We start from the raw sequence: 27,704 nt of genomic DNA on the forward strand, positions 1-27,704 counted from the left end.
ATGACGACGACGCCACCAAAGAAGGGCCGGCGCTCTGGTATCATCGCTGCAGAGTACATAAGCACGCTGCAGGGCTTATGCACGTTCAGCAAGGCTACCACTTCGGACGTCGCTGATGTCTTCAGCGAGCTGCGGCGCTCCCTCGGTAGAGGAGCGTCAGCGCCTTCACCCCCATCGTCGTCGTCGCCCCGTGGTTCCAAGACTTCCAGATGTCGCAGCGGTGACTCCGGTAAAGACATTCTCTTCCACGGGTGAACTGGCGTTCTGGCTGCTCTAAAGAAAGCGGCAACGAACACACCAGGCATTTGGTGTATCTGTGCCTAGTGACTTGCGGAAAAGAATACATAGGACAGACTGGTAGATGCATGAACGAAACACTACTAGAACAGAAAACGAATTTTAAGCAAGCATGAAGAAATCAAGGGATTCATTGCAGAGACTGCCCCTCGAAAACCTGTGCGCCTCACCTTGGCAGATTCAGAGTACTTGTGAAACACAAAGAGCAGCTGATGCGGGATATTATCGAGGCAGCTTCGATAGCGAGGCTGCGCGGCAATTGTATTGCAACAAAGAAGGAACTTCACATGTTAAGCATTGATTCATCTCTAAAACAAAACTGCTTTGGTCATTTTAGAGTGCATGAGTGATATGAGTGTGACGCATGTGGTTGTACAGATGCTATAAGAAGCCGTCTTTCTTCGAAACAAACTTAGCTGTAAGTCAGCACCTGTCTCCTGTCCTGTCCCGCCAGTCTATGCTATTCCATCACAAAATGAATAACCAACATGCCCAAGGTGCTGTTCTCGTAATCATTTGCCTCGTGTGGAGATAGAGGCTCCTGAAACCAACCCAAACTTTCCATTGCCTTTGGTGCGTGATGACCATAGTTGCTGATGTACTAGAGTCTTTGCAAATAGTAACCAGGCCGCACGGTTTGCTTCTCAGGCGTATATTAAAGCGATTATGCCAGCCCTTCAGCTCTAAGTTTCTGTATGGTAAGAAGAACCCCTGTCGTCACCTTCAAAGAACTTTTTGATCTTTAGGGAAACCGTGAGGGCTCTACTATAGGAATGAGAAGCAAACCATGCAGCCTGGTTACTTTTGGCAATGACTGTACATAACCTCAACACAAAACAACACCCAACCTAACCCCTTCCATTTGTCTCTGAACACGTACGCAGCGCTTGCAAGTGGCAGTAGCAGCAGCAGCGAGAGCTTTGACCGTCCCTGCACGTGGGAGCCCGGCAAGAAGCAGTGCTGGCTTGTGTCCGAGCTTGAGCCGTGGAATCGCGTACTTTCTCGCAACTGTATCGAGCTGCGCGAGCATTCGTGGGGCGAACTAGCGCTCGAGGGATTCAACTGGCCCGACTGCAACACCCCGGAAATACGGGACGTCCTCTTGGTCTCCCTGCTCATGCACCTGCTTCTTCAGCAGCACAGGTGAGTTCCGCATGCGACTGTGCATGACACGTCGACTTTGTCTTGCAGTTTGCCAAAGCAGTTGAACGCCAAAGTTTGTTTATCGGCGAATTACGTTTGTTAACGCTTTTCTAGGCTGGAACTTCATGCTAACTGTGAGTGCGTTTAGGGCGAGATGTACTGAGTAATGCAGACCAGGTGAAGGCCTACAGCCACCATTACACATGACCCAAACCAACAGCGCTTAGAATTGGAAGTCGCTTGCATCATCGCATGTCGTGGCGCCATGCGAGTGAGGTGGACCTGCACCCGACTGCCTGTCGTGGCGGAGCAGGTGCAGGCTCGTGTACCAGGGTGGAGCACACCTGCTGGCCCTGCTGTCGTGCACACAATTAATTATAGGAGCCGCCTTAGTTCATCCAGCCTCAAATGCAAAGAAAGTGAGCCTCAAGCAAAGAGAAAATGGAAGTTTAAGGGCACCAAAGTACCGGTGCACTGAAATGTGCGGCATACCCGCGTAAACGAAGGGAAGTGCGCAGTAGCTGGAAAACATTTCATAAAAGAAGTATGTTGTTGGTTTAAACATGTCAGAATTATGCGCAGTAGCAAAGACTACAAGGCGAAGTGCATCATCCTGTTATCCTTCTTTCTGTTCTGTACCGTCCTGACGTCTTTTAGCTAACTTGAATGCCAACAAAATATCCCGATGCGTGCCTTATTTAGAGTAGAATTTTTCTGTTCATTTTTCGTAACTGTGCAGATGCGTGACCCACGTTGTTATGGACCAAACTATCACTCAAGTCGAGACGGCCGTCTTCTGGCATGCGCTGCAGAACGGAGGAGCGGGAGTTTGTAACCTGCACGTCACTGCTACGCTGAACGACGAACCCAATGTGGTAAGCCTAGCCGCTGTCGCTTCCAATATTTTCGCCGACGAAAATGACACGGATAGGCCAGGCACACCCCAAGCTGGCCTCTCTGTGCTGCCTGCTGCTGGTGCTAGTTGTATCATCATCATCGACCTGTCTTCGCCCACTGCAGGTCAAAGGCCTCTCGGATGTCTCTCTAACTAACCCTATCCCTTGCCAGTTGCGACCACCCTATCCCCGAAAACATCTTAACCTCTAGCAACATAGCATAGTGGGCGAGTTGATATTGCATCTTTAAGGAACGAAACAGCGCAACTAAAACGAAGGACCAAGAAAAAGAGACACGAACACGCTGACTTACAACTGACTGTTTAATAGGAAAACCACATATAAATATAAACCACATATCTCTAATCGCTGCGTCACAGCCTCACGTCGTCATCGCAAACTACTAACATAAAAAGAAAGGAAAAACCATTGGCGAAAGGTAAGCACCTACAGGCTCCCACGCTTTTCCAACAGATATATTTCGCGCTTAGACAAGGCCATCGAAGTGCTGCTCACACATGAGTCAACTTCTGTGCAGATATGATACGCCTCTACTACTTCCCGTACCAGTTGTTCTTTATGGCGATACAGCACAACAGTGTTGTCAAAGTACGGAGTGCAAAGGCAGGATTTGCAATGTGCAGCCAGTTTTGACGAACCGGAGCCACGCAAAGAATTAGCGTGTTCCAAAAGGCGTTCGTTGAGGCACCTGCCTGTTTGACCCACGTAGAAATGGCCACACGAGAACGGAATCCTGTAAACGACTCCAACTCTGCACTGCACAAACTGAGTGGCATGACGGACTCCGCACCCTTCTGTGGCGTTGCCGTTTTCTTTCTTGCGTTTCACTGACGCCGGAACCTTGCTCAGCTTATTAGGCGCTGAAAACATGACCTTGCCCCCAAACTTCGCCGCTATCTTCTTCCATCTGTGAGACAGCCGATGCACATATGGGACCACCACCCCTTTGTTCTTACTTCCAGTGTCATTCTCAGCTACATTTTCTTTCTTTGTTTTCATTTTCAAGAGTAGCCTGTTGCACGTTGACACTAACACCTCTTCCGGAAAACCTGCTGCTCTGCAACGAGACCATTGTGTGTCAAAGCTTGAACCAAGTTCATGCAAGCATGACTTCTTAATTGCCGCTCCAAGGCACGCCATGGCGATCCCGTTCTTGACCAGCTTGGAATGATTTGAATCAAAATCAAGAAGTGGCTTTCGCGTTCTTGGTGCGTAACGCCAACATACATGGTTCCTTTGAACCTCTAGCATCCTCAGATACGTGGATGACTATCTTGTGGCACTACCAACGGAAGCAAGCCCTGAAGTGGTCAATAACATCATGAAGGTATTTTCAAGCACGGCGCCTGAACTAAGGTTTACCTATGAAATGCCTTCTGAAGAACGCCTGCAGTTTTTGGATGTGAACTTCAAGTTTCAAAGGAACCATGTATGTACGCACCAAGAACGCAAAAGCCACTTCTTGATTTTGATTCAAATCATTCCAAGCTGGTCAAGAACGGGATCGCCATGGCATGCCTTGGAGCGGCAATTAAGAAGTCATGCTTGCATGAACTTGGTTCAAGCTTTGACACACAATGGTCTCGTTGCAGAGCAGCAGGTTTTCCGGAAGAGGTGTTAGTGTCAACGTGCAACAGGCTACTCTTGAAAATGAAAACAAAGAAAGAAAAAGTAGCTGAGAATGACACTGGAAGTAAGAACAAAGGGGTGGTGGTCCCATATGTGCATCGGCTGTCTCACAGATGGAAGAAGATAGCGGCGAAGTTTGGGGGCAAGGTCATGTTTTCAGCGCCTAATAAGCTGAGCAAGGTTCCGGCGTCAGTGAAACGCAAGAAAGAAAACGGCAACGCCACAGAAGGGTGCGGAGTCCGTCATGCCACTCAGTTTGTGCAGTGCAGAGTTGGAGTCGTTTACAGGATTCCGTTCTCGTGTGGCCATTTCTGCGTGGGTCAAACAGGCAGGTGCCTCAACGAACGCCTTTTGGAACACGCTAATTCTTTGCGTGGCTCCGGTTCGTCATAACTGGCTGCACATTGCAAATCCTGCCTTTGCACTCCGTACTTTGACAACACTGTTGTGCTGTATCGCCATAAAGAACAACTGGTACGGGAAGTAGTAGAGGCGTATCATATCTGCACAGAAGTTGACTCATGTGTGAGCAGCACTTCGATGGCCTTGTCTAAGCGCGAAATATATCTGTTGGAAAAGCGTGGGAGCCTGTAGGTGCTTACCTTTCGCCAATGGTTTTTCCTTTCTTTTTATGTTAGTAGTTTGCGATGACGACGTGAGGCTGTGACGCAGCGATTAGAGATATGTGGTTTATATTTATATGTGGTTTTCCTATTAAAACAGTCAGTTGTAAGTCAGCGTGTTCGTGTCTCTTTTTCTTGGTCCTTCGTTTTAGTTGCGCTGTTTCGTTCCTTAAAGATCTTAACCTCATCCGCGTACCTAACTTTCTGCCTCCCCTGCTACGCTTGCCTTCTCTTGGAATCTACTCAATTACCCTAAAAGACTATCGGTTATAATACCTTATCATCAAGTTCCCTGGCCAAGCCCATTTCTTCCTGTTTTTTTTTTACTAGGATGTCATGAACTCGCATTTGTTCCCTTACCCTCTCTGCTCTTTTCCTGTCTCTTAACGTTGCACCTATCATTTTTCTTTCGATTGCTCGCCGCGTTCCCCTTAATATAAGCTGAACCCTCTTTGTTAGCCTCCATGTTTCTGCCCCATAGGTTACTACCGGTAAGATACAGCTGTTGTATAATTTTCGCTTGAAGGATATTGGTAAAGTGCCATTCATGATCTGAGAGGGCCTGTCATATGCGCTCCACCCCATTCTTATTATTCTAGTTATTTCCCCCTCATGATCCGGATTAGCTGTATGCGGTGATGCTATGCTAAAATTTGCTAATTAATTCAGTATGCTAATTATTTACCTCAAAAGAGGGCTGGAAGTAAACCATTTTTCCCTACATGCATTGCGTACCCATTTCAAACAGGAGCAGTTGCCCGACATGCGTATGTGGTCCCACTCGGTGGCCTGCCTTCCGGCCCTCCAACGCCTGCACGTATGGAGCATCCACTTCGATGAGGACGTGGCGCAGACGTTGGGAAAATACATGGTGCGCACCACCACTTTACAGACCATCGCCTTTTACAACATCAAGGTAAAGCGCCTTAGTAGAGTGGCTCTGCGGGCTTGATGGTTCATAGTCTTGAAAAACACTGTAGCGCAACAGAAAACAAAAAAAAACTGGCAGTGGATTAGCTCGCCTACGCCAGAATATAGGTAGCGAAAGCGAGCGCAATGAAGCGGCAAGTGGTGTAACGTCATACCAAACGGCGGCGGTGGCTGCGCGGTGAGGCTCGTGGTGCGACGTCTTGCCAGATGGCGCAGCGAGCACCAGCTGCGGTGGTTGCTAGGCAACGGCTCAAGGTCAATCTCTGTGCCTCCTCGGAGCACCGCCACAGCGAAATTGCAAGTTCGTGGCCAATGTAGCTTTCGCTACAAAACACAAATAGCAGAAACGAACACCACGGACGCTGAAGCACCCGTAACGCCCATGGTGTAGCGCCCGTGGTGCTCGTTTTATTTCTTTGTGTTTTTATCTTCTGCTGCGCTACAATGTTTTTCAAGGTAAAGCGCTTAACTGGTAATCATTTCCGTTCTGCATGTGCAATGGTGTGCTGTTCCGTAGTTCACACTCTTTACGGCGACTGGCGAGGTCGGAATTGTACGAATTTTCATTAATAGGGCACAGATACGTGGTTGTGTGTGCGTCCTATCTTGCACTTTCCCCTTCCCGCTGCAGCCCTCGTGGCAAAGCATGTCGGACCAACTTTCCCATACTTTTACGTTTCTTATTTCTCACAGGGTAGCGTATCAAATATCATATGAACTTTTCTTGTCGTAAGATATCGTGAGCGGTACGAAACGAAATCTTATTTACTGCCGCAGTGTCACTGTCTGGCGGCCATAACAGCAGCATGTTGCTGTTGCTTGTTGAGGAAATTCAACAGGCAAAGAAAGAGTGTTGCTCAATCGAACTAGTGGTTGCGTCATGAAAATATTTAAGGTGATAAAATAGCCATTTGTCGTTATTTGACAGCGGCTGCGGCGTAAGAATGGGCGATACTGCGCTGTTGGACAGGTATATATTTGCGTATCAGATACGATGCAAAATGCTGTTATGGATAATTTTGCGACTGCATGGTGTCTCATCCTTTCAGCGACTGGAAATAAATTATCTGCAGGAAAAGTATTTTACGTACAATTTTCTCGTGAAGGAGATTAGGCGTCTTTCATGATTTGTCACTCCTGCTAGCTAAAGCGGTGACAGGACTCCAGAATATTTTATGAGCGAACCGAGAGTAACATGCAGTCAGCTGACGATGATAGGAGCGGCGGTAGTGTACTGAGTAATGACAACGAAGACGATGATCTCTTGCAGGCAGGAGGAACAAAAAGCAAGGGAGTCGCGATTAAGACATAAATGAAGCGGGAGAAAGTAAGAAAGAAAGAGAGAAAGGGGAATTAAAGAAAGGCTGAAAGAAAGAATAAGCAGTAATGAAGCTCTTCATGAAGTAGTAATAACTAAAGGCTAAATTGCAGTAATTATAATAAAAAAGAGGATTCATGGGGGTCCGAAAAAATTATTTGTCTAAAACAGCTACGCTACATGCCTTCTCGTTGCACACAAAAGACAGACTATCGAAGAAGAAAACAGTAAATTCGCGAAGGAAGATGGTGATATGGCAAGAGTTCAAGCCATCTGCGTCAGCATATTTCGACATCTCACTGCACAAGGATACCACACGAAAGGAAGGGAGCCACGCGACTAAACTCTCTGGAATATAAGCGCTTATCGAGGAAATCAGCAGCATGGCCCCGTTATCGCCGCTGTTGGATTTTGATGGTCGCTTACGCAAACAGATCGCTTCCCCCTTAGCTGCCTCGAATGAAGTCGCTGTACCCTGCCCTTCAGGGCTTCTGCTATTAACATTTGGACTTATACGAGCATATGTACTCTTTTAAGAGGCCCGCCAGCTTAAAGGTGTTGCAATGAAGGCGCATTAAAACACCGTCCAGATATGTATTGACACAACTGTTAGTCATGCATTTTAGTGTGCCGTGACGCTGCAGCTGTTGAACAATACTTTTTTTTTCTTTCATACAAATTACCATTCGTCGTTTAGCATTCTATTTCTGGTCGTTTAAATGCAGTTCTATATTTCGCAAAGGTATAACTGCAGGGTGTATCGTGTATGGCGTGCAACAATACTTGGCGCAAATGCTGCGACCACATTTTTTTTTTTTTCCACACTAACCTTTGCTTGGCTTCTTTCGTCCCAAACTGAAGTCGCTAACTCTTTTGGCCGAAACAAAATTCGCGCCCTAAGGGGTGCAATCCCAGTTCACAATCAAGGCCTCCATGAACGGAGAGACATGCATAAGAACCGCAACCTAAGAGTGCGATCTTGCTGTACCCTTCACGCCTTGCAGTCATGCGCTCTGAGCAAGGAATGTACAAACACTTTTTTTTTATTATTGGGAAGCTGTAAGGTACTGTTATGGAAATTTGAAGGTTATGGTTCATTGTTTCGATGTGTAGCAAACTTAAAAACGCCATAGAAAACCGATGGGGAACGCTTTTGACGATAGCAAAAACGTTAGTAGCAAGAAAATGCAAGCCTGACGACGGGAGATCTGCGGGTATGTTGATTTTTAGTCAAATCTTACATTATATGAAAAAATTGCGTCTATAAATATTTTCCTGTTCAAAAATCCTTTTGTCCAGAATGGTTCGGTATGATTTCCCGTCCGGCTTGCGCAACCACTGCCTTCTAAGACAAAGGCCTTATACAATGTTCACTGAAATTTGAACTGAATGTTTGCGCAGGCGGCAGATGAAGATGCTACTGTCTTCCTGGATTATCTGGCTAAGAATAACACACTTCTAATCCTCGTGCTCTGCAAGGACTTCGTGGTGGCACAGGAGGGCGAAGCTCTTGCACGCCTCGTGCGAAACCATGTCTCCCTTAATCACCTGCAGGTAAGAAGTACGGCAGAATTTGTTCTTGTGCCGTGATGATTTGTCTTTCATTGGCCACTCGTAGGCACTCGGTATGAAGCAAGCCTATGCACCGTTGCTACCTGCGTGAGGCGATAAATATCAAGTATACGCAGCATAGTTGTGAAGGACGGACAGTACTGACATTTTAAACGTGTATTTTGTGTATTATTTAAAGTTCATACGTTTTCCTGCCTTGCTTTCCCTCGCCTCCCGAGTACTTAAAGGTAGATAGAGATCGAGTACTGTAGAGAGACATGTTTCGCAGCTTGGCGTGATCATCTTTCTGGCACAAGAAAAAGCTTCGGTTAGTATTCATGAGCGCATGAATAATCTCCACGCGAAGTGCGAACCGTGATATACGTACCGCTATATTCAGGAAAATAACGTTTTCAACGCGAATATGTGTATGAACGCATTTTTTCCAGTATTATAAGATTGCCTCATAACAGTGAATAAATCCGCAAATCCCGCTCGATAGCACCGTGGTGGCCCGGTGGTTATGGCGCTCGGCTGTTGACCCGAAGTACGCGGGTTCGATTCCGGCCACGTTGGTCACATTTCGATGGAGGCGAAATGCTAGGGGCCCGTGTACTGTTCGATGTCTGTGCGTGGTAACGAACCCCAGGTGGTCGAAATTTTCCACTACGACGTCCCTCATAGCCTCAGTCGCTTTGGGACGTCAAACCTTCACAAATCCTAAAATCCCACTCGGGCTGCTTTCAGCTTTCTGCTACTCATAGTCAAAAACGCTACCCCTTGGTTTTCAATGGCAGTCTTAACTACTCGGTGCCAGAACAGGAAAAAATTAGCTCTGCGTCGGGTAACTATATCATTCCCACACATATGTTCATAGCAGGATCTTCCAACTGCGCGATTTTCCGACAGTTAAAAGCACTTCTCAAGAACAGGGTTTGTCAAAACGTGTCCAGGCTTGCTGTAACACGCTCCCGCACGCTTCACGGACTCCAGGGCTCTCTTGGAGGGAGGAAATTAGACCGTCTAGTTCTCAATGTGTTCTTCTCCGCCTTCTATATCCTCCGTTCATCTTGAGGAAAGAAAAAGTGCATAACTGGCTCTCTCGATCGCTCTGTGAAGTGGTGTTGGTGTGCACCTACTTAGGGAAGTAGTTTTAAGCGCTTTTTTTTTTTCTGAAGAACAACGGAGGGTTTAGCATGCGTATAAAACTATACAGGTAACATGTAACGCTCTTTGCGCACCTGCCGCGGTACGCATTTCATAACCTCGCTGCTATCAAATAAAATAGTAGTAGGGTTTAACGTAGGTAAAACGAGTAGACGTGTGAAACCATGTGTTGAGCTTTATTGGCTCATGGCGTTGCTTTGCTCGCTCCCCGGCAAGCCTGGCGACAATAATACAGTCGGCTTAATCTCTAATCAAGGTGAAGCTGATCCGATCAGTGCGTGCTGCAGGTGAAACTTGGTGAAGATGACGATGTACATTGCATAGCGCGAGAGTGAGTTGTCGTTTAACACAAAGCGCGACCTGCTGCAGCGATAGCTTTATGCAGGGAAGCACACTGACAGGGATAAGCTCTTGAGCAGTGACCAGCGAAGCTGATCTCTTAGAGCCGCCGCGGGTTCGAATCCCAGTCGTGGCAGGGTATATTTCCTTTGTTTATTTATCTATTTATTTAAGGCCAAGGCTTCAGCGATGCTTCGGCTTTCGCAGCTTTTGTCGCAAAGTAGAGCTTTCGCTCTGAAGCCATTTTGCTGCCTGGGACAGATGAGTTACGGTCGGGTATCTTCCCAACAAACCTAGTGCTTTCTATGCTTCCTTCTGGCTGCAGATCAGCGGAGCAGACACGATCACTCCGTCGGCCGCGCTTCGGGCTGCTCTGCAGAGCTCCAGCCTCAGGATCCTCACAGTGCGCTCCTTCGCCATCCTCGCCGAGGACATCGAGGCCATTGCCGTCGCACTGACGCCGCGCCCGCCTTCGTACGCCAGAGTGCCCGGGGCCCCTGCTGCGACCCCGCAGACACCCCCCACCCGCCTGAAATGCCTGGAATTCTTCTTGTGCACGGAATGCGAACCGCGCCTGCAGCGGGCTTATGCCGCCCTACTCGGAGGCAAGAAACACGTATTTCCCTCATAGCACGGGCAATCGAAAACCTACAGCAGCGGGAAAGGAACACCGAACAAGAGGAATAGGATACATAGATTCCAGAAAATGGTTGTAGCGCCGAAACAGACAACACACAGAAAGGTAGACGGGACAGGCGCAACTTCCAACTGATTTATTCACCGCGAACGCGAAAGAATATAAGACACACAATCAAGAAGGATCGCAAAAACCACACATGCGCGGGAGGGATGTAAAAAAATTGAACAAATTGAAAAACATTTTTTTTTTGAAAAAGATAGCCAAGTCACACAGGTGTCTCACCCCCGTGTATCTAAAAAAGCAGTTTCATTCTTATATATTGCAATTGAAGGGGTATTAACACAGTCGCTACTGTTTCTTTTGATATAGAAAGCCTCTAACAGTTCACGGGCTGTCTGGTCCTGACTTCTGCTTAAAACCTTCGTTTCTTTCAGCCTTGCTGTACACTTAATCTTTCTTTCTTCACTGCAGGCTTTACAAGTGATTGGGCAGATGTGAGCCTGTGCCATTTTTTAAATCCCGACTGTGCTCTGCTAATCGGTCGTCAATACAGCGGCCGGTTTGGCCGATGTACTTCTTTCCGCACGTCAGAGGAATCTGGTAAACGACTCCCACAGCACATTTAACAAACGGAGCTGCATGCCTTTTGTTACATGCAGTTTTCTTTGCCTTGTTGGGATCAGTTTTAACGCACAGGGCAGCCAGTTTCTTGGGGGAGGAAAAAACTACAGGTACCTTGTATTTTGTTGACACATGCTTCAAATTGTGCGCCACCTTATGGATGTACGGGATGACAACCGGTATACTTTTGGTTTTGGTGACCTCATGTTCATTGCCATCTTTACTACATTCTTTCATTAGTTTTCTCAACAAAGTTTCTGCTACTGTGCTTATGATCGACGTTGGAAAGCCTGCTTGTTCCAACTTCCGAACCTGGGTTTGAAAGCTTTCGCTTGCTTTATGGCAACATGATTTCTTCAGCGATGCTTCCAGGCACATCTGGGCAATGGCGCGCTTTACAGTCTTTGAATGGGCAGAATCATAGGGCATTAATTCCTTTCGTGCGCGAGGGCAATACATCCAGCAAAAGCTTTCGTCTTTAAGGGTGATTTTAATGTCTAAAAACTGCAACCTATTGCCTTGGGCAAGCTCATGGGTGAAGTCCAAACATTTTCCAAGTAGTTTAAAAGCAGATAAAACTTATTCCACTGTTTGTGAATAAAATGAGGGAACCTGTTTTTTTTTTAATAATTAAAAAATCGTCACCATATCTAAAAGTTTTCAGCTCTTTGGCTTCCTCAAAAGTATCTATCAATGTCCTGTCCAGCTCCGCAAGAAAGATGTTACACAGCACAGGAGCGACACAGGAACCGATACAAATTCCCCTTTTTTGAACAAACAGCTGGTCTGCAAATGATACCACAGTGCAAGACAGATAAAACTCTAACATTGCCATGAAATTTTCAACAGAAACACCTGCAGCATTTTGGAAAGAAACCGCACCATTATTTTCAATGCATGACTGTACAGCAGCTAACAACTCAATCTGTGGGATAGAATAGAACAGATCGACAACGTCAATAGAAAACATATAGCCTGAAGACTTGTTGTCATGCATGCGCCAAGTCATGCGCCTGTCCCGTCTAGCTTTCTGTGTGTTGTCTGTTTCGGCGCTACAACCATTTTCTGGAAACATGTACCAACTAGCCCGCCAACAAGTATTACTCAGGATACATAGAGCACATGTTCGCGGTAATCACTTCCGGCTTTAATTTGTTCTTTTTTGCTCTACAGACCATATACTGAATGCCGACTAGCCCATGGCTATCCGCAGCATGTTCCTAGATAAACTCATAACTCTCCCTTTCGTTGTCACGGAAGTGCTTGCTTTTAATTGTCCACATTGTGCTAGGGCAGGCTTTTAGTGTGTAGCCAATGGATTCAACCATCCTTGCGGCACTCTCATGAGAGCAACAGTTTACGCTCATGAAAGTACCGCAAGGATATTTGCACTCGTTGGCTACACACTGAAAGCCTGCCCTGCGCAATGTGGACAATGAAACGCAAGCACTTTTGGTGACAACTAAAAGGAGACGGACGAGTTGATCGAGGAACATGATGCGGATAGTCACGGTCAGTCTTACTTATCACATACAAGGCATGCTCAGGACATGCTTCGCACTCATCCAAGGCAGACCGGTGGAAGTGCAGACTCTTAACGCCTATCGCGACGCATCAAATTGCCCTAAAGTGGAAAGCCAATTACGACTCCCTTCTTTGATTTCCAGATCGCTCAGAAAGCGGCAGCACGTGATACTTCACCTGTTACAGCCTCTCATCACACTTAGAATTGGTTTCAGCGTCCATCTCTGACCAACTCTTACCTTGACATTCGCACTTTTCTGCAGCTTATAACCTCAGCAACGCCGTTCTAATGACCACCATATTTGAGACGAGAAAAATGTTTCTGTGCATGCGCATGCGCAGAGGACGACAGCCCTCACGATGAGATATTCGAATTCCACCTCCAGCGGAACATTACCCCTAGAATAATTCAATAACCATAATTCCTTCTTCCTGTTTGCTCATACTTTTCAAAGCATGTTCTGGTCTCTTCCTTCGAATTATTCGTTTGTACTTCTTTTTGTTGGATTTTGTATCTTAGCGTTAACTTTTTCTAGTCACTTGCGTGTTGCTTTAAAAGGTGTATAGTTTAGTGGCCCATCTATTTTTTTTTATATTTGCGTGTGCATTTCCATGTTCCGGCTAATTTTGTTGCGCAACACTCTGACAGCCAAAGCGAGACCTCGCGTGGCCGCCGTAGCTACGCTGACCTTGTTTCAATTCGTCGAAATGGTCATGACGTCACAATGCACGAATTTCAAACGGGGCCAGTGCACTTTGACTAGCGAGCATGCAACCAGTCTTCGTTCACTCCCATCTTTCTCCCTTCCCGTTACGGCGAGGTTCAGGTGTCCACCGAGGTATGCGAGGCAGATACATTTCCTTTCCTCAAAAACCAATTTACCGACGAGCAAGGCGTAGAGCCGAACGAGCGATGGCGTTCTGTGGAGTCCCTGGCAGCGTTGCAAGACGCTGTCACGGTCCACTCTTAAGAGGCGAAGTTTAGCATCTTAACAGTGACACAAGCAGCAATACCGCGCTTAAGGCTTTCGCCTAACCGCACTTGAGGTCAACAAAGTGCTCCCCTGAATTTTTTCGTAAGCCATTTCAGTGAAGACATTTGGAACTGTCACTCTAAAACGGTGCGACTTAGAGTGATGAGTATTGCAGATAGTGTAATTAAATACAATTTTCATGGCGTCGGTTCTTGCACAGCAGAATTATTTGAAGTTTAGACCTAGCCACTGGCACCGGATGCTGGCAGCCAGTTATGATTCCGCATGTGTCCCAACGCAGGCAACCTGGAGCAGCTGAGGATTGAAGGGTGCTCCCTTGGAGAAGAGTTCGCGATCCCCGCCGCCTCCCTTCTGTGCTTCGACACACGGCTGCGTGTTCTCAACCTGCAGCATAATTGGTTCCCCGTCCGCTCCATGTGCTTCCTGGCCCGAGCACTCTCGGTGAGAAAAACGTGGGACTATGTACTATACGTCGGTGTCGAAAGCAACCAAAGTTTTAGTAGGAGCACAGCAGTCAACTCGAATGAAACGTCTTTTTGCAAGAGACATCTATACATTGACGTTTGTGCTTCATCCTAATATCCTTGAACGTCCCCTTGACAGACATTTCCATTCCTAAGTAATGCTTCTTTCCGATATGTAACAGATTTCCTGCGCTATTGCCTAGCATTCTAAGGGTGGCACTCGATAAGGCTTCCTGTAGGCAGGTTCAGCAGATTAAAATATTCATCATATGAGTACAAATATCTACATTCAACATTGCGTTGTCACTGGAGGAGTCGGTCACAGCTGCATCCTTCGAAAGGGCTGCCATTAAAATGGCAGCCCTTAAAATGGCTGCGATTAAAATGGAAGAGCCGGTAAGCTATAGAAAGAGATATAAGTGATCATAAACTGATTCACGTTAGGTTTGTGGAGGCCAACTGGCTGGAAAACTGTTGGTGACCGCCGCGACGGTCAGGGAGACGCCTTCTTCATAGCTGGCGGGAGTTAGGCCGCACAGTAACGCCGTATATTCGTCCCCATAATGAACTGTGCAAAGAAAAGCATGGGCCTCGGTCACAGAAACAGTGCAGCGTGGCACCAACACATGTCTCTGAGAGCAGTGTAGGGAAGGTAGTTCTACCATACCTTGATTGGTATTGCTGTCGATGCTTTACTAAACAACCAGGACAAAGCGTGCGGACACCTCAGGAACGACGGTGTGTCCATGTGTAGATATTGTTTGGGTAGCGACAAGCGAGTGTTCAGTTGGGCAGACTGGAGGCCATCGCTATTTTATCATACCACTGGGAAAACTCATCTACAATGGAAATTCAAAGGAAATCCATCGACTATTGCGTGCTAGTCCCAAGAATGTGAACATGTCTTGCCAGTTGGGGATTGGGCGCGTGCCTTCTTTGATGACGATGATGAGTCCGAATGCTTCAGTCTCCTCGACTGGACTTCAGTCACCGGATCATTGCGATGGACCCAGATTTTTCCCCGCGTGGAAAAACTAAAAAAAGAAGTCTGTTTAAGAACTCCTCCCGCGTCCGTAGCACATCGTGGAAATAGCCTGGAAGGATTCCACTCCTTCGTGGTTTTGGAAAGATTCAGAGAGCAACCAATGAATCCAGTGTGCGGATACCTTATACTTATGAAGATCATGTTGACATTTCATTGCGAAAGCACTACTTCACGAGGAATAACAGGCTCACCGCGTTTGCGTGAAGATTGACTTTGCAGGTGACCTTGCAAAAAACATAACAAAGCAAAAGTTCATGCAGAAATAAAATAAAATAGTGCCGCGACAGGCTTTCGAACACAGGGCGACGCGAACAGATCAGCTTCGCTGGCCACTGCACGAAGACACTATACGCTATCGCCGCAGCCGATCACGCCTAGTGTTAAACTGCAACGCACTCTCACGCTGTGCATTGCACATCATCGTCTTCATCAACTGATACTACTATCAAAGTAATGTCGCCTGACGTGCCGGCGACCCAGAAAAGCAAAGCCATCAGCACACCAGGCTAAACATATGCTTTCGCCTGTCGACTAGATTTAGCTAGGTTAAAAAGTAACACTTTTTTTCACTGACTCCACACTTATCTTATCATTTTCGGCTAGCTGTTTATTGGATACGCCGTGGTTTTCAAAATGGCGGCCTGTACTCCCTGGATAGTGTGTTTATCGATAGCGGAGTGGGGTCGCCCTACAATTGGACCCATTTCCACCGAATTTCAATCACATTTTAACATTGCAGGCTAGTTAACGACTACATTATGTGACTGCGAATCCTCCCCATAAACATTTTTCATCTCATCGAAAGTATCGCTCGGTGTGACCTTCGAAGTAGAACTTTATGGCGGCTCTGTAGTCCACTGGGTCCGTTATCCCACTTCGCGCCACGTCATCGCCAGTAAGGAAAACAGTTATTGGTACAGAGTTGCAAAATGGCACACAAGTTATAGCGACTTGTCATTACAAATGCGTAATTTCAGCAACCAGCTTTGGTGCCCTTTTTTGTGGAAGCAAAAATCTTTAATGAGCGCCTTGAGCTGATCACAACCTTGAGCTGATCACAACCTTGAGCTGATCACAACCTTAAGTTGATCACCAACTTTCCCTCTTCCGATATCTGGGGATTCTCCACATCGTGCGCCTTCCCAACTATAATATACGTCGAGTACGCCTATCACGGAGGCTGCTCTCTCCGTGCTAAATTCCCTTCCGCGTATTCTGAAGCAAAAAACTTCACTAGGCTAGTCAACACCGGGTCCGGCGTGCGGCGTGATCAATTTTAGGAACAGCTGCGCATGCGCGAGTTCGTCGGCGTGACGTCGCCGCGTGACGCCGCGCTCGGCGGCGGTTCCGCCGGTCGACTTTCGCCGTCGTTCGCGCACTCTGCGCGTGTTTACCGAGTGTGCATCGGAGCGCGCTCGGCTTCCACGTATGACTCTACTTGTAGCCGCGTGTTTACCACAGTTACTACGCTTGCGGAAGGAGGGCTATATAACGCGCTTGCCCACACCGTTATCGTTGTGCTCCCAGTGTATTGTGCGCAAACTGCGACACCCATGACGTCAAACCATGCATAAATGAAGCTTTTCGCTTGCATATTCAGGCTTAACCAGAGCTAAGCCACCGCCAATTTTTTTTAGCAGTCATATTGCCGAAGCAAGTACAAATGTTTGTCAAGAATCGCTTCCAGCTAGTTACACGCCTCATAAATCTCAAGTCAAGATGGCACTGGTACGGCTAAAGAAAGTAATGCATTCGACATTTTAACGCTAGTGCCTGCTGGCTATCCTTACCCACCCACCGGCGTTGTCAGCAAACGTCCGCAGTTCTTAGTATTGCTGCCAGGTGGTCGCAGCAGCCGCTGCTTGCCGTGCATCCATAGGCGTGTGTACAGGCGCTGGCCTATGCTGCATGAACTCGGCGCTGTGAATATGACAACTTACGCGCCAAAAGAAAACAACAGTGTGCGGCATCATAGACACCAGGGGGCGCCGTGCCTCCCTGGCGCTCTGTGTACTAAGCGTTTGCTCTGTTTAACGATTAAAGCACTAATAGCATAAACATAGCGTAATTGGTTAACCATAACCGGTCCCTAAAGTCTGGATTATCGCCTGGTCTTGAGTATCGTAATCGCGACCTTAATTTTGTATTATATCTTTACTAGGTTGCACGAATTAACTTTTTAGGCCCTTTACACCGCCGTTCATTTAGACTTTTGTATAACATCCATATAAAACAATTTTCATACCCTGAGCTTGACGCCTTAGTCGCTTTTGCGCCATTAAACTCAACTCAATTAACATGTTCAGCTCATAATATATGTCGGACATTTATATATATTACAAATCCGCATATATCAGTGCAGCCACCAGCAACAAATATCAAGCTATCTGACATCAGTCGTAGCTACATAAGCGAACATAGAATTCTCTTCTATATTTACACTGCAATCTCGTACACATTAATTTATATCTCCGCTTTATTGTATTCAAAAACACATTGTTGTTCATAAATATAACAACCAATATAATCTTTTCACCTCTTCTCGGTGTTGCGAAACGTGTGAGGCAAAACGAAGAGACACTCAGGCTGAGATGGGTGGAAATTGTCCTTGAAGCAACAATCGTCAGCCTCAGTAAGCTCTGAGTGACAGCCGAAGATAGAGAAGCCTTGCGTACGTTAGTCGTTCAGGTCGAGATGAATCGGAAACGACGGCCTGTCTGAACAATAGCGCCGACGAATCGCCCTTGCTCATGTTTGTTTTTAGTGCCTTTCCTGCACGACAGTTTCTAGTTGTCGGCGAGGTTCAGTAATAAATGCTCCGAATGAACAGGTGAACTCAACGGTGGAAGAGATGACGTTCAGCCTCTATGGAGGGTACCCAGAGCCTGACCTATCTCCAGTCTTCGAGACCATTCGAGAGATCAACGTCTCCCCACGCATCCATGTCACCTGGCACAATCCGTGCATGCCGCACGTCACGCAAGTTGGGTGCTTTGGAAAGATGTCTTCTTTCGCCGTGGAACTGGACAGGCACAGTGCGGAAGACGTGGCCAGACTTCTGGAACCACTGGTCTCGCACAGCCACGTGACTTCAGCGTGCATTCAGTGCGCGAGCCCCGTGGAAGACGCTGTCGTACATCATGTGGCCGATGCACTGCGCAACACCAAATCCCTCAGGTGGGCACCGCGTACTTTTTAGGGCGATAGCCCATATAGAGGCCATTCCCCGCATTTCGCCCGTTTGTGTTTTTCTGTTGCGGGACCGGCCTTCGTCAGGAATATATATGCCTGTACGGTGGCTCGAAACCAATCATGAATTGAACTGCCACGGTGGCCATTTGTACGGTGCGCCAAACGTGTTCAGTCTCTATGCCACTAGCCTTACATTATAGGGTTCTGGCCTTCCGCATATGTTCGTGCCCTGCTCATGACACTTATCGTCGGCTGAATTCATAGGTGCACATTGAGGCAATGACAACACAACATCGCACATTATACACGCGTGACACCGCGTAAGAGGCATCGATGAATTTTTGTCATTGCTCATCACGACGTAAACCTCAGCTTCTTCACAGCTGTTGCTGCATTCTCTCTTTCCGCGTCACACTTTCTCTTGGCATTCCCCGCCGCGTGTCTGCTGCAGCTATTCATTTTTTCTACATCCTTCTTCTTCCCCACGCAGTGCTTTCCCTCCAAGCAGCCGCTCTGTAGCGGACAGGTCACAAGTCCTCCGCAATGCACCTCGAGAATGCATCCATTTCCCTCTCCCAACGTAGCGCTGCGGCAGACCACCTACGTTTCTCTGGTCCCACGCTGACCGCGGCGGCCGTGTTTCGATGGAGGCGGCGCGCAAAGGCGCCCGTGTGCTGTGCAATGTCGGTGCACGTTAAAGATCCCCAGGTGGTCGAAATCATTTCGGAGCCCTCCATTAAGCCACTTCGTTTTTTTTATCTGTGTTCACTCCAACCGTCCTCGGCCCCGCCGCAGTGGCTCAGTGGCTACGGCGTTTGGCTGCTGACCCGAAAGACACGGGTTCGATCCCGGCCGCGCCGGCTGAATTTCGATGAAGACGAAATTCTAGAGGCTCGTGTATTGTGTGATGTCAGTTTATGTTAAAGAACCCCAGGTGGTCGAAATTTCCGGAGCCCTTCACTACGGCGCCCCTCATAGCCTGAGTTGCTTTGGGACGTTAAACCACAATAAACAAAACCAATCCCACCGTCCCCTTTTCTCTCGTGGTGTGGTTGAGGCGTCGGCCACCGAGAAGAGTGACAGTTATTTTGCCATTTCTTTCCCGCGAAAAAAAAATTTAGTTTTTTCCTCCCACTCCGAACTTTTACCCTACTTCACCCCCTACGCAATATCTCGCTATGCGCCGCTGCGCTATGCGCACCTTGCACACCGATGTCATGAAAGTCGGGGTAGGGTCGTAAACACCCATCGATTTAAGTACGTCCTCCTACATATCTATCACTCTCTGGTATGATGTTTCCAAGATTACAGGCGCGTAGTGTATTTCTCAACGAGAATGTTGTCCCGAAAACGATTAGAGATTACATCCAGTACGAAAACTACGTTTGCTCCTTTCATGTGAAACATAACGATCCTCCAATAGAAGATAGAAAAAGTGCACTGCCATGTGCATACTTTCATAGAGTAAGATCACGAAAAAAACAACTTTACTCTCACTGCCTGATATTGCGCAAAAACCCATTGCTCAGTATCTGCATGGTATAGTTTTAAGGCAGTATTTTTTCCCACCCATCACGCAGTTTCATTACAAAAAAACCCGACCTGAATATATACAAAAAAATATCTCACTGAAAGAAAAATTACAGCTACACTGAGCTTTATACAATTGGTTCGTAGACTAAAGTTTACGTTGGAAGTACCGTAATGCAGATGAGGAATAAAACTGACTTCTTCAGTGTGCATCAATATCTAAACGCGAAAGTTAAGCTGTTCTGGTCACTGTAGAGAAACTAATAATTCAAAGCACCGCAAACTGTGTTGCCAACGCTGATTCTCTCAGCACACTCACAGGGCTACACTCGAGTCGTAGCTTTACTTGGTGATATACTGCCCAATAGAACAAAGGGCTTAACAAAACAGTTCTGGATCTCGAGCCATATAAAAATTGGTGGCAATTAGAGAGAGTACGTGTGCGCTGCACCATCTCGCGACAAGGAAATCAAGAAAATAACATACCCAATAAAGACAGCATAAAGTCCGTACAGCATATACTGTGGAACCAACGGCAGGCCACAAGGAAAAATAATAATACAGATTTATCCATCACAACGATGTAAAGGGCAGATGAAGCGATGGAGTAAACTGAGTTTTTAGATCCCCTGTTGAAACCACTGTTGGGAGAATTAATGGTAGGCACTCATGAATATTTCATCGACATTTTATTATGCCGCGTTCGCATTAGACACGCAAAACCTAAAAATTTTTACTAATCAATGAAAACATACCTGCTTGTGAAGCATACGGAGAGGTGGCCAAAATAAAACACATTATACATTTTTTATAATTGTATTAATGTCCGCTGTGATTACAAAATTCTTATCATTTACCTGAAACTTTGCACGTTGACTTGTGCTTATTCGATGTCAGCTCCTAGCACTCCTTAACCCGTACGCGCAGCTGCCGCGGCGGCTGAGTGGTTATGGCACTCGGCTGCTGACCCGAAAGACGCGGGTTCGATACCGGTCACGGCGGCTGAATTTCGATGGAGGCGAAATTCTAGAGGCCCGTATACTTCGCGATGTCGGTGCACGTTAAAGAACCCCAAGCGGTCAAATTTTCCGGAGCCTTTCACTACGGCGTCCGCCATAGCCCGAGTCGCTTTGGGACATTGAACCCCCATAAACCAAACCAAGCCAAACCCTAAGCGCTCAAGTATTATCGTTGCCATATTTTTCATGTGGTTGCCATATTCATGCAGTGCTGCAGCGATGGTGTAGAGGTAGAGCATCCGCGTGGCGTGCAAGAGGACCGGGGTTCGAATTCCGGTGCGCCGCCGCGGTGGCTCAGTGGCTATGGTGCTCGGCTGCTGGCCCGAAAGACGCGGGTTCGATCCCGGCCGCGGCGGCTAGAATTTCTTTGGAGGAGGAATTCTAGAGGCCTGTGTGCTGTGCGATGTCAGTGCACGTTAAAGAACCCCAGGTGGTCGAAATTTCCGGAGCCCTTCACTACGGCGTCTCTCATAGCCTTAGTCGCTTTGGGACGCTAAATCCCACAAAACCAAACAAAACCAATCGAATCCCGGTGCCACGCAATTCTCCACCGGATTAAAAAAAAACTCCGCGTGTCGATGGAATTGCATAACCAGGCCTGGAGTGCGGCCTGATTTCGGTGACCAGAACCGACAACGCACTTTCTCACCAGAACAGGATTTGGCCACCCTGGTGTAGTACTTGGCCACAACCTACTATGAACAAACCAATTAACCCTCGGCCCTCAGTCCCCACCGGCTGCGGAGCAACTGACCAAGGCGGCGGTGAGATCTGTGACGCAGCGGAGGGCGCTAAGAATCTCTGGCTCCGGACAGGCCGCCATTGGAAACTGAACCTGGCAACGTTTAACGCAAGAACCTTGTCAAGTGAGGCTAGCTTAGCAGTGCTGTTGGAGGAATTAGCCGGTATAAAATGGGATGTCATAGGGCTTAGTGAGGTTAGGAGGACAGATGAGGCGTATACAGTACTAAAGGGCGGGCATGTACCGTGCTATTGTGGGTTAGCAGATAGGCGAGAACTATGTGTGGGATTCCTCATAAATCAGGATATAGCTGGCAACATCGAGGAGTTTTACAGTATTAACGAGAGAGTGGCAGCTATCGTAATTAGGCTTAATAAGAGGTACAAGCTGAAGGTGGTGCAGGCCTACGTGCCTACATCAAGCCATGATGACCAGATAGTTAAAAGCTTCTATGAGGATGTGGAATCGGCAATCACCAAAGTAAAATCACAGTACACTGTACTGATGGGCGACTTTAATGCAAAAATAGGTAAAAAGCAAGCTGGAGACCAGGCGGTAGGTGTCTATGGCATCGGTTCTAGGAAGAGTAGGGGAGAGTTATGAGTGGAGTTCGCAGATAGAAATAATTTACGGATTATGTATACTTTCTTCCGCAAACGAGAAAACAGGAAGTGGACTTCGAAGAGCCCCATTGGTGCGACTAAAAATGAAATAGACTTAATATTGTGTGCGAGGATGTGGAGGTCCTCGGTAAGGTCCGTTGTAGCGACCACAGAATGGTAAAATCTCGTATTAGCTTAGATTTGAAGAGGGAACGGAGGAAACTGGTGAAGCGAAAGGCTATTAACGAGTTAGCATTAAGGTGGAAGGTAAAGGAATTGAGAAAGTCGCTGCAGAACAGATTTTCCGCTTTAACTGAAGACCACTGTAGTGTTGAAACAATGAATGATAATCTTACAGCTATCGTACAGAGTGCGCCGCAGAAGTAGGTGGTAGGATGGATCGACAGGATACCAGCAAGCTATCTCAGGAGACTAAAGGTCTGATTAAGAAACGCCAAAGCATGAGGACGTCTAACTCCGCGCTAATAGAGTCAGGACAACCTTGGACTTCATTCAACCAAATGATCAGGCAAGCTTTCGTAAAGGATACTCGACAATAGACCACATTCACACTGTCAATCAGGTGATAGAGAAATGCGCAGAATATAACCAACCTCTATATATAGCCTTCATTGATTACGAAAAAGCATTTGACTGAGTGGAAACCTCAGCTGTCATCCAGGCATTGCGAAATCAGGGTGTGGAAGAGTGTTATGTGAAAATATTGGAAGATAATTATAACGATTGCAAAGCTACTATAGTTCTCCATAAAGTCAGCAATGAAATTCCAATACGGAAAGGTGTCAGGCAGGGAGACACGATCTGGGCAATGCTCCTCACTGCCTGCTTACTGGAGGTATTCCGGCGGCTGGAATGGGAACAGTTGGGGATAAGAGTTAATGGAGAGTACCTGGGTAACGAAGTGGATTCCAAGAGAAAGGAAACGTAGCAGGGGACGGCAGAAAGTTTGGTGGGCGGATGAGATTAAGAAGTTTGCGGGGATACAGTGGTGGCAACTGACGAAGGACAGGGTTAATTGGAGAGACATGGGAGAGGCCATTGCCTGGCAGTGGGTGTAGTCAGACAGATGATGATGATGATGACGACCTGAGTAATTTGCGATTCGCTGATGGCATTACCTTGCTAAGCCACTCAGGACAAGAACTGCAAAGCATGATCAATCAGTTAGACAGGCAGAGCAGAACGGTGGGGCTAAGAATTAACATGCAGAAAACCAAAGTAATGTTCAACAGCCTAGCAAGGGAACAGCAGTTCGCAATTGGTAGCGAGGTGCTGGAAGTAGTAAGAGTATATGTCTACTTAGGGCAGGTAGTGACCGCAGATCCGGATCATGAGAGGGAAATAACTAGAAGAATAAGAATGGGGTGGAGCGCATATGGCAGGTTCTCTCAGAACATGAATGGTAGCTTAACAATATCCCTGAAGAGAAAAGTATACAACAGCTGTATTCTACCAGTACTCACCTATGGGGCAGAAACGTGGAGGCTAACAAAGAGGGTTCAGCTTACGTTAAGAACATCGCAGCGAGCTATGGAAAGGAAAATGATAGGTGTAACGTTAAGAGATCGGAAGAGGGCGGAGTGGGTGAGGGAACAAACGCTGGTTAATGACATCTTAGTTGAAATCAACAATAAGAAATGGGCTTGGGCAGGGCATGTAATGCGAAGGCAGGATAACCGCTGGTCCTTAAGGGTAACGGAGTGGATTCCAAGAGAAAGGAAACGTAGCAATGGACGGCAGAATTTTAGGTGAGCGGATGAGATTAAGAAGTTTGCGAGGATTCAGTGGCGGCAACTGACAAAGGACAGGGTTAATGGGAGAGACATGGGAGAGGCGTTTGCCCTGCAGTGGGTGTAGTCAGGCTGATGATGATTTTTCATGCAGAGATTTGAACCTGCTACTCAACTGGCCTGAAACGAGCATCGTCAACGTGCTGCGGTCACTTGAACAAAACTGCAGCGTCTGGTTCCTCGACATAGGCCAGGTCACATTCGGGAAGAGATCCGCCGAGGCTCTGGGCCGACTGGTGAAGCAGAACCGAAAGCTGTACAAGATTTTCGTGGAGCTTGAAGAGGAATCCTCCGGCGGATTGCAGGAAGTTCGGACCATCTGCCGCGAACTCAAGGAGGCTGTGCCTCGTAATCGTTTTCTGACCGAAGTGGTTGTGAATTTCCAAGATCGAAACCGCGCCACAGATTTTGTCATCAAGGATGCCCTCAGGCGCAACAGGGTGAGCTGCTGCATGGTTCGCATGCTGCCGGGCGTTATTCAATTTGCTTATTTCCTTGTAAAATATTTCTCGGGTGGTTGAAATGCTCCACGCAGTAAGAGATCTTCATTAGAAAGTGAACTGAGGAATAGGTCAGATCACGGTTAGGGGCCTAGCCACATCAAGGCAGTAGAGAAAGTGATACAACGTAAACCACTGTTCACTACGCAGCATCCGTAAGGTGTCAGTCATTACTAAACAAGTGGCCCTCTCCCTTGTCACGTTTTGTCTAGTGCACTAGCGTTTGACTGCACACTAGTGCCCACCAGCTAGTTTTTGCGGGCTTAGAATCTTCGATACCTAAAAGAAAGAGACTAGAAGGGAGGTACTAGTAGCTAGAGCTCAACATGGCGTCTTGGACAGGCGCGGTACACGTGAGATCCCACCTGGAGTAATCGCAGAAGATTATGTTGCTTGGTCTTATGTCCCACGAAGATGGCTCAAGCGGCACGTATAACCGGCCTACTAATGGAAGCGTATTAGAAAAGGTTGGTCCTGCAAAGGACCAAAGTGAGACCATCCCTTTCCAATATTGGGCCGACTGCCTGTGCTGCTTGGGGAAGGTATGATCGCCTAACAGGTACAATAACCTTTCTTATTACCCGTTTCTTTTTTTTATTTCTACATCACCTTCGGTAAACATTCTAAGACGAAGGTTAATTTTCGTACTGCGCTGCATATACGTTCATATAAGAGGCTCACGCTATATCAAGCTTCGCACTGCCTTTAGCGACAGTCTAATTTCCTTCCATACTACGGCACCAGTGTCTGAAAGCTTCCTGTATACAATAGTTATTTGATCCAGAAGCACAAGCAGTTGGCAGAAGAGAGCGATAGAGTGCGCCGCGTGGGGTGCATGGAGTTGTGACTGTCTTGCAGCTGAGCTACACCGGGCGAAAGTTGTGGGTTTTAAGGTGAACAAATTTTTGCCGGGCTCAAAAATCGCCTCTCAAATCACCAGTGATATGGTAACCAACTCCGTAATTAGTTTATATTGAAGCCCCTAGCTTGAACACAGCACAAGTGGCAGCACCAAGCGTGATGTCTAGGAGGACCGGTAGCTGGGCGAATTGGTTTTGATATATCGTGAAAGAGCACAAAGAACGAAGACTAGCAAGACATGAGCACTTGTGTCCTGTAGTTAATTTTCGTCTTCGTTTTTTCCGCTTATTCAAAATCTGGCTATGAATTAATTATTTAACTTTTACTGTAGCATAAAAAGGCCTGTGGCCATAGTTGGAGAATGAGAATGAGGAAGAGGAGGATCTATTAGATGGAGCAATAGTTCTGTTCCAGGTCGTAGGGCTACAAGTCGTAAAGAGGGTATGAGTAACACGCTAAGGGGGCTGAGAAGCCCCACCTCACACTTATCGTCTAAGGCCAATTTGTGTGACATAGGCAGCAAGGTTCTCTTTAGTGCTATGGAGGCCGAAAGAAAGCATTTGACGAAATGCATTGGTGTCTGTGGTTGTGGCGGACAATGTAGCTTTGAAGTGGCAGGAAACGGAAGGTAAAGAAAGTGTTGAGGTTGAAAAGGGACTCAGGCACGGATGTCTTTTACCGCAAGTCCTATTTATGCTCTACGTCAGGGAAATTTAACGGAAGATAGAAACGAACGGATTAGGATTTACTCAATCGTGAAGGCGAAGGGGCCAACCGGAGACAAGTCGCATACCAGGATTGATATATGCCGATTGCATAATCCTAGCAGACGGTGTGAGAGGCCTTCAAGAGTTCGCAGACATTTCCTGAAGGGAGGCGGTGGCTCTAGGGCTGAGATTTTGAGCTGAAAATTCGGGAGTCATGGTTTAAATGAGCCTGGCACGATCACGCTAAAATCTATGCCGAAGAAGCAATGTTTTTACCCCTAGGAGGCTATTTTTGAAAATTTTTCAGTCTTCGCTGTACTCTTACATTCGCTGTACTCTTGCAAAATTAACAGCGTCCCTCTTGAACGGGTAGATGAATTCAAGTACCTTGGCGTAACGATCAGTTCGAATCTAAGTTGGAGCCAGCACATTAATAATATAACCTCAGTGGCATCTAAAAGACTATGGCTAATAAGATACCAGCTAAAGCATGCTTCCACTAAAACAAAGCTTGTGGCGTATACTTCCCTAGTGCGTCCACTACTCGAATATGCTGACGTAGTATGGGACCCGCATACGAAAACGGATGCCAAAAGCTTAGAGCGTGTCCAAAGAAGAGCGCTACGCTTCATTTTCAACGACTACGGAAGACATGCATCGGTATCTGATCTTCTTAGCCGTTCCGGTTTGCCCACTTTGGAGTCTTGTCGCAAAATGCATCGCTTGAAAATGTTATTCGGCATCGTCAATAATCACAGCAGAATAGACTTTCACACTTGTATGCAGTATAACAGAACACGACCAACTCGGCACAAACACGAGAAATCAATTGTAGTTCCCAAATGCAGAACCACTGCATACATGGTTCGATTCTGGAGTGTTGCCCTTGTCGCGTGTTGTTTTGTATTTGAAAGCAAAGTGTTTGTTACTCGTCTATTATTTGTGTTGTTCGGCAGAAATTTTGTTGCCTACCTGCAGGCCTTATTTTTTTTTCGTTGTTTGCTGTTGACAAAGCACTGTGCAATTGTATCCCCACTTCTGCCTTGGCCACCAAAAGGCGGCTGGCAGTATTGAATAAATAAATAAAAAAAACGCCCGGTATTAACCAAACGCTGGTCGTTCCGCTTTGCCAGCGGAGCTTTGCGGTGTCGTACCAGTCAATGGTCAGGGCAAACGTGACCTGCCTAACAAGATCTGCACTCAAACGCAGATTGTTGTCAACCAAGCGGTACACTTCGTGAAGGGCTCCAATGACAAAAAGGACGCCCAGGCTTTCGACACCCTCAAGTACTCCGGTGCTGTTCTGAGAGACCTTTCGACCGGCCCCGAAGAGCGTGACGAAGCCCCTGCCAGAAAGCAGATCGTTGAGGCCCGCAGGAGGCTGGCACTCAACTACTTCATCTTCACGGGCGTCGTCAAGGCCAAGCTAGTCTGCAGCACTCATCCGAGGGGGAAGGGCAGATTCGACAAGCTAGGCAAGGATGTGCACGCTCGCATCTGCTCTCACCTCAGCCTCAGTGACGTCTTGGGCATTTAA

General features: G+C 47.1%; 1 protein-coding gene across 1 annotated transcript; it reads left to right on the forward strand.

The window, feature by feature from the left end:
• LOC149337581 (uncharacterized) lies at positions 1 to 27,704 on the forward strand. Its single transcript, XM_089554461.1, has 10 exons — positions 1 to 229; positions 1,182 to 1,440; positions 2,180 to 2,315; positions 5,358 to 5,525; positions 8,259 to 8,411; positions 10,240 to 10,519; positions 13,975 to 14,135; positions 18,034 to 18,380; positions 24,194 to 24,539; positions 27,378 to 27,704. The coding sequence occupies exons 1-10, from the start codon at positions 1 to 3 to the stop codon at positions 27,702 to 27,704; spliced, it is 2,406 nt and encodes an 801-aa protein (XP_089410587.1).

This window comes from Amblyomma mixtum, chromosome 7 (genome assembly GCF_055824585.1).
Source record: "Amblyomma mixtum isolate Tamu chromosome 7, ASM5582458v1, whole genome shotgun sequence".
Classification (NCBI taxonomy): Eukaryota; Metazoa; Arthropoda; class Arachnida; order Ixodida; family Ixodidae; genus Amblyomma; species Amblyomma mixtum.

Coding starts and splice junctions, on each gene's coding strand:
- LOC149337581 (XM_089554461.1), top strand. CDS start 1: ATGACGACGACGCCACCAAAGAAGGGCCGGCGCTCTGGTATCATCGCT. Junction 1,441..2,179: donor CTGCTTCTTCAGCAGCACAG/GTGAGTTCCGCA, acceptor GTAACTGTGCAG/ATGCGTGACCCACGTTGTTA. Junction 18,381..24,193: donor CGCAACACCAAATCCCTCAG/GTGGGCACCGCG, acceptor TTTTTCATGCAG/AGATTTGAACCTGCTACTCA.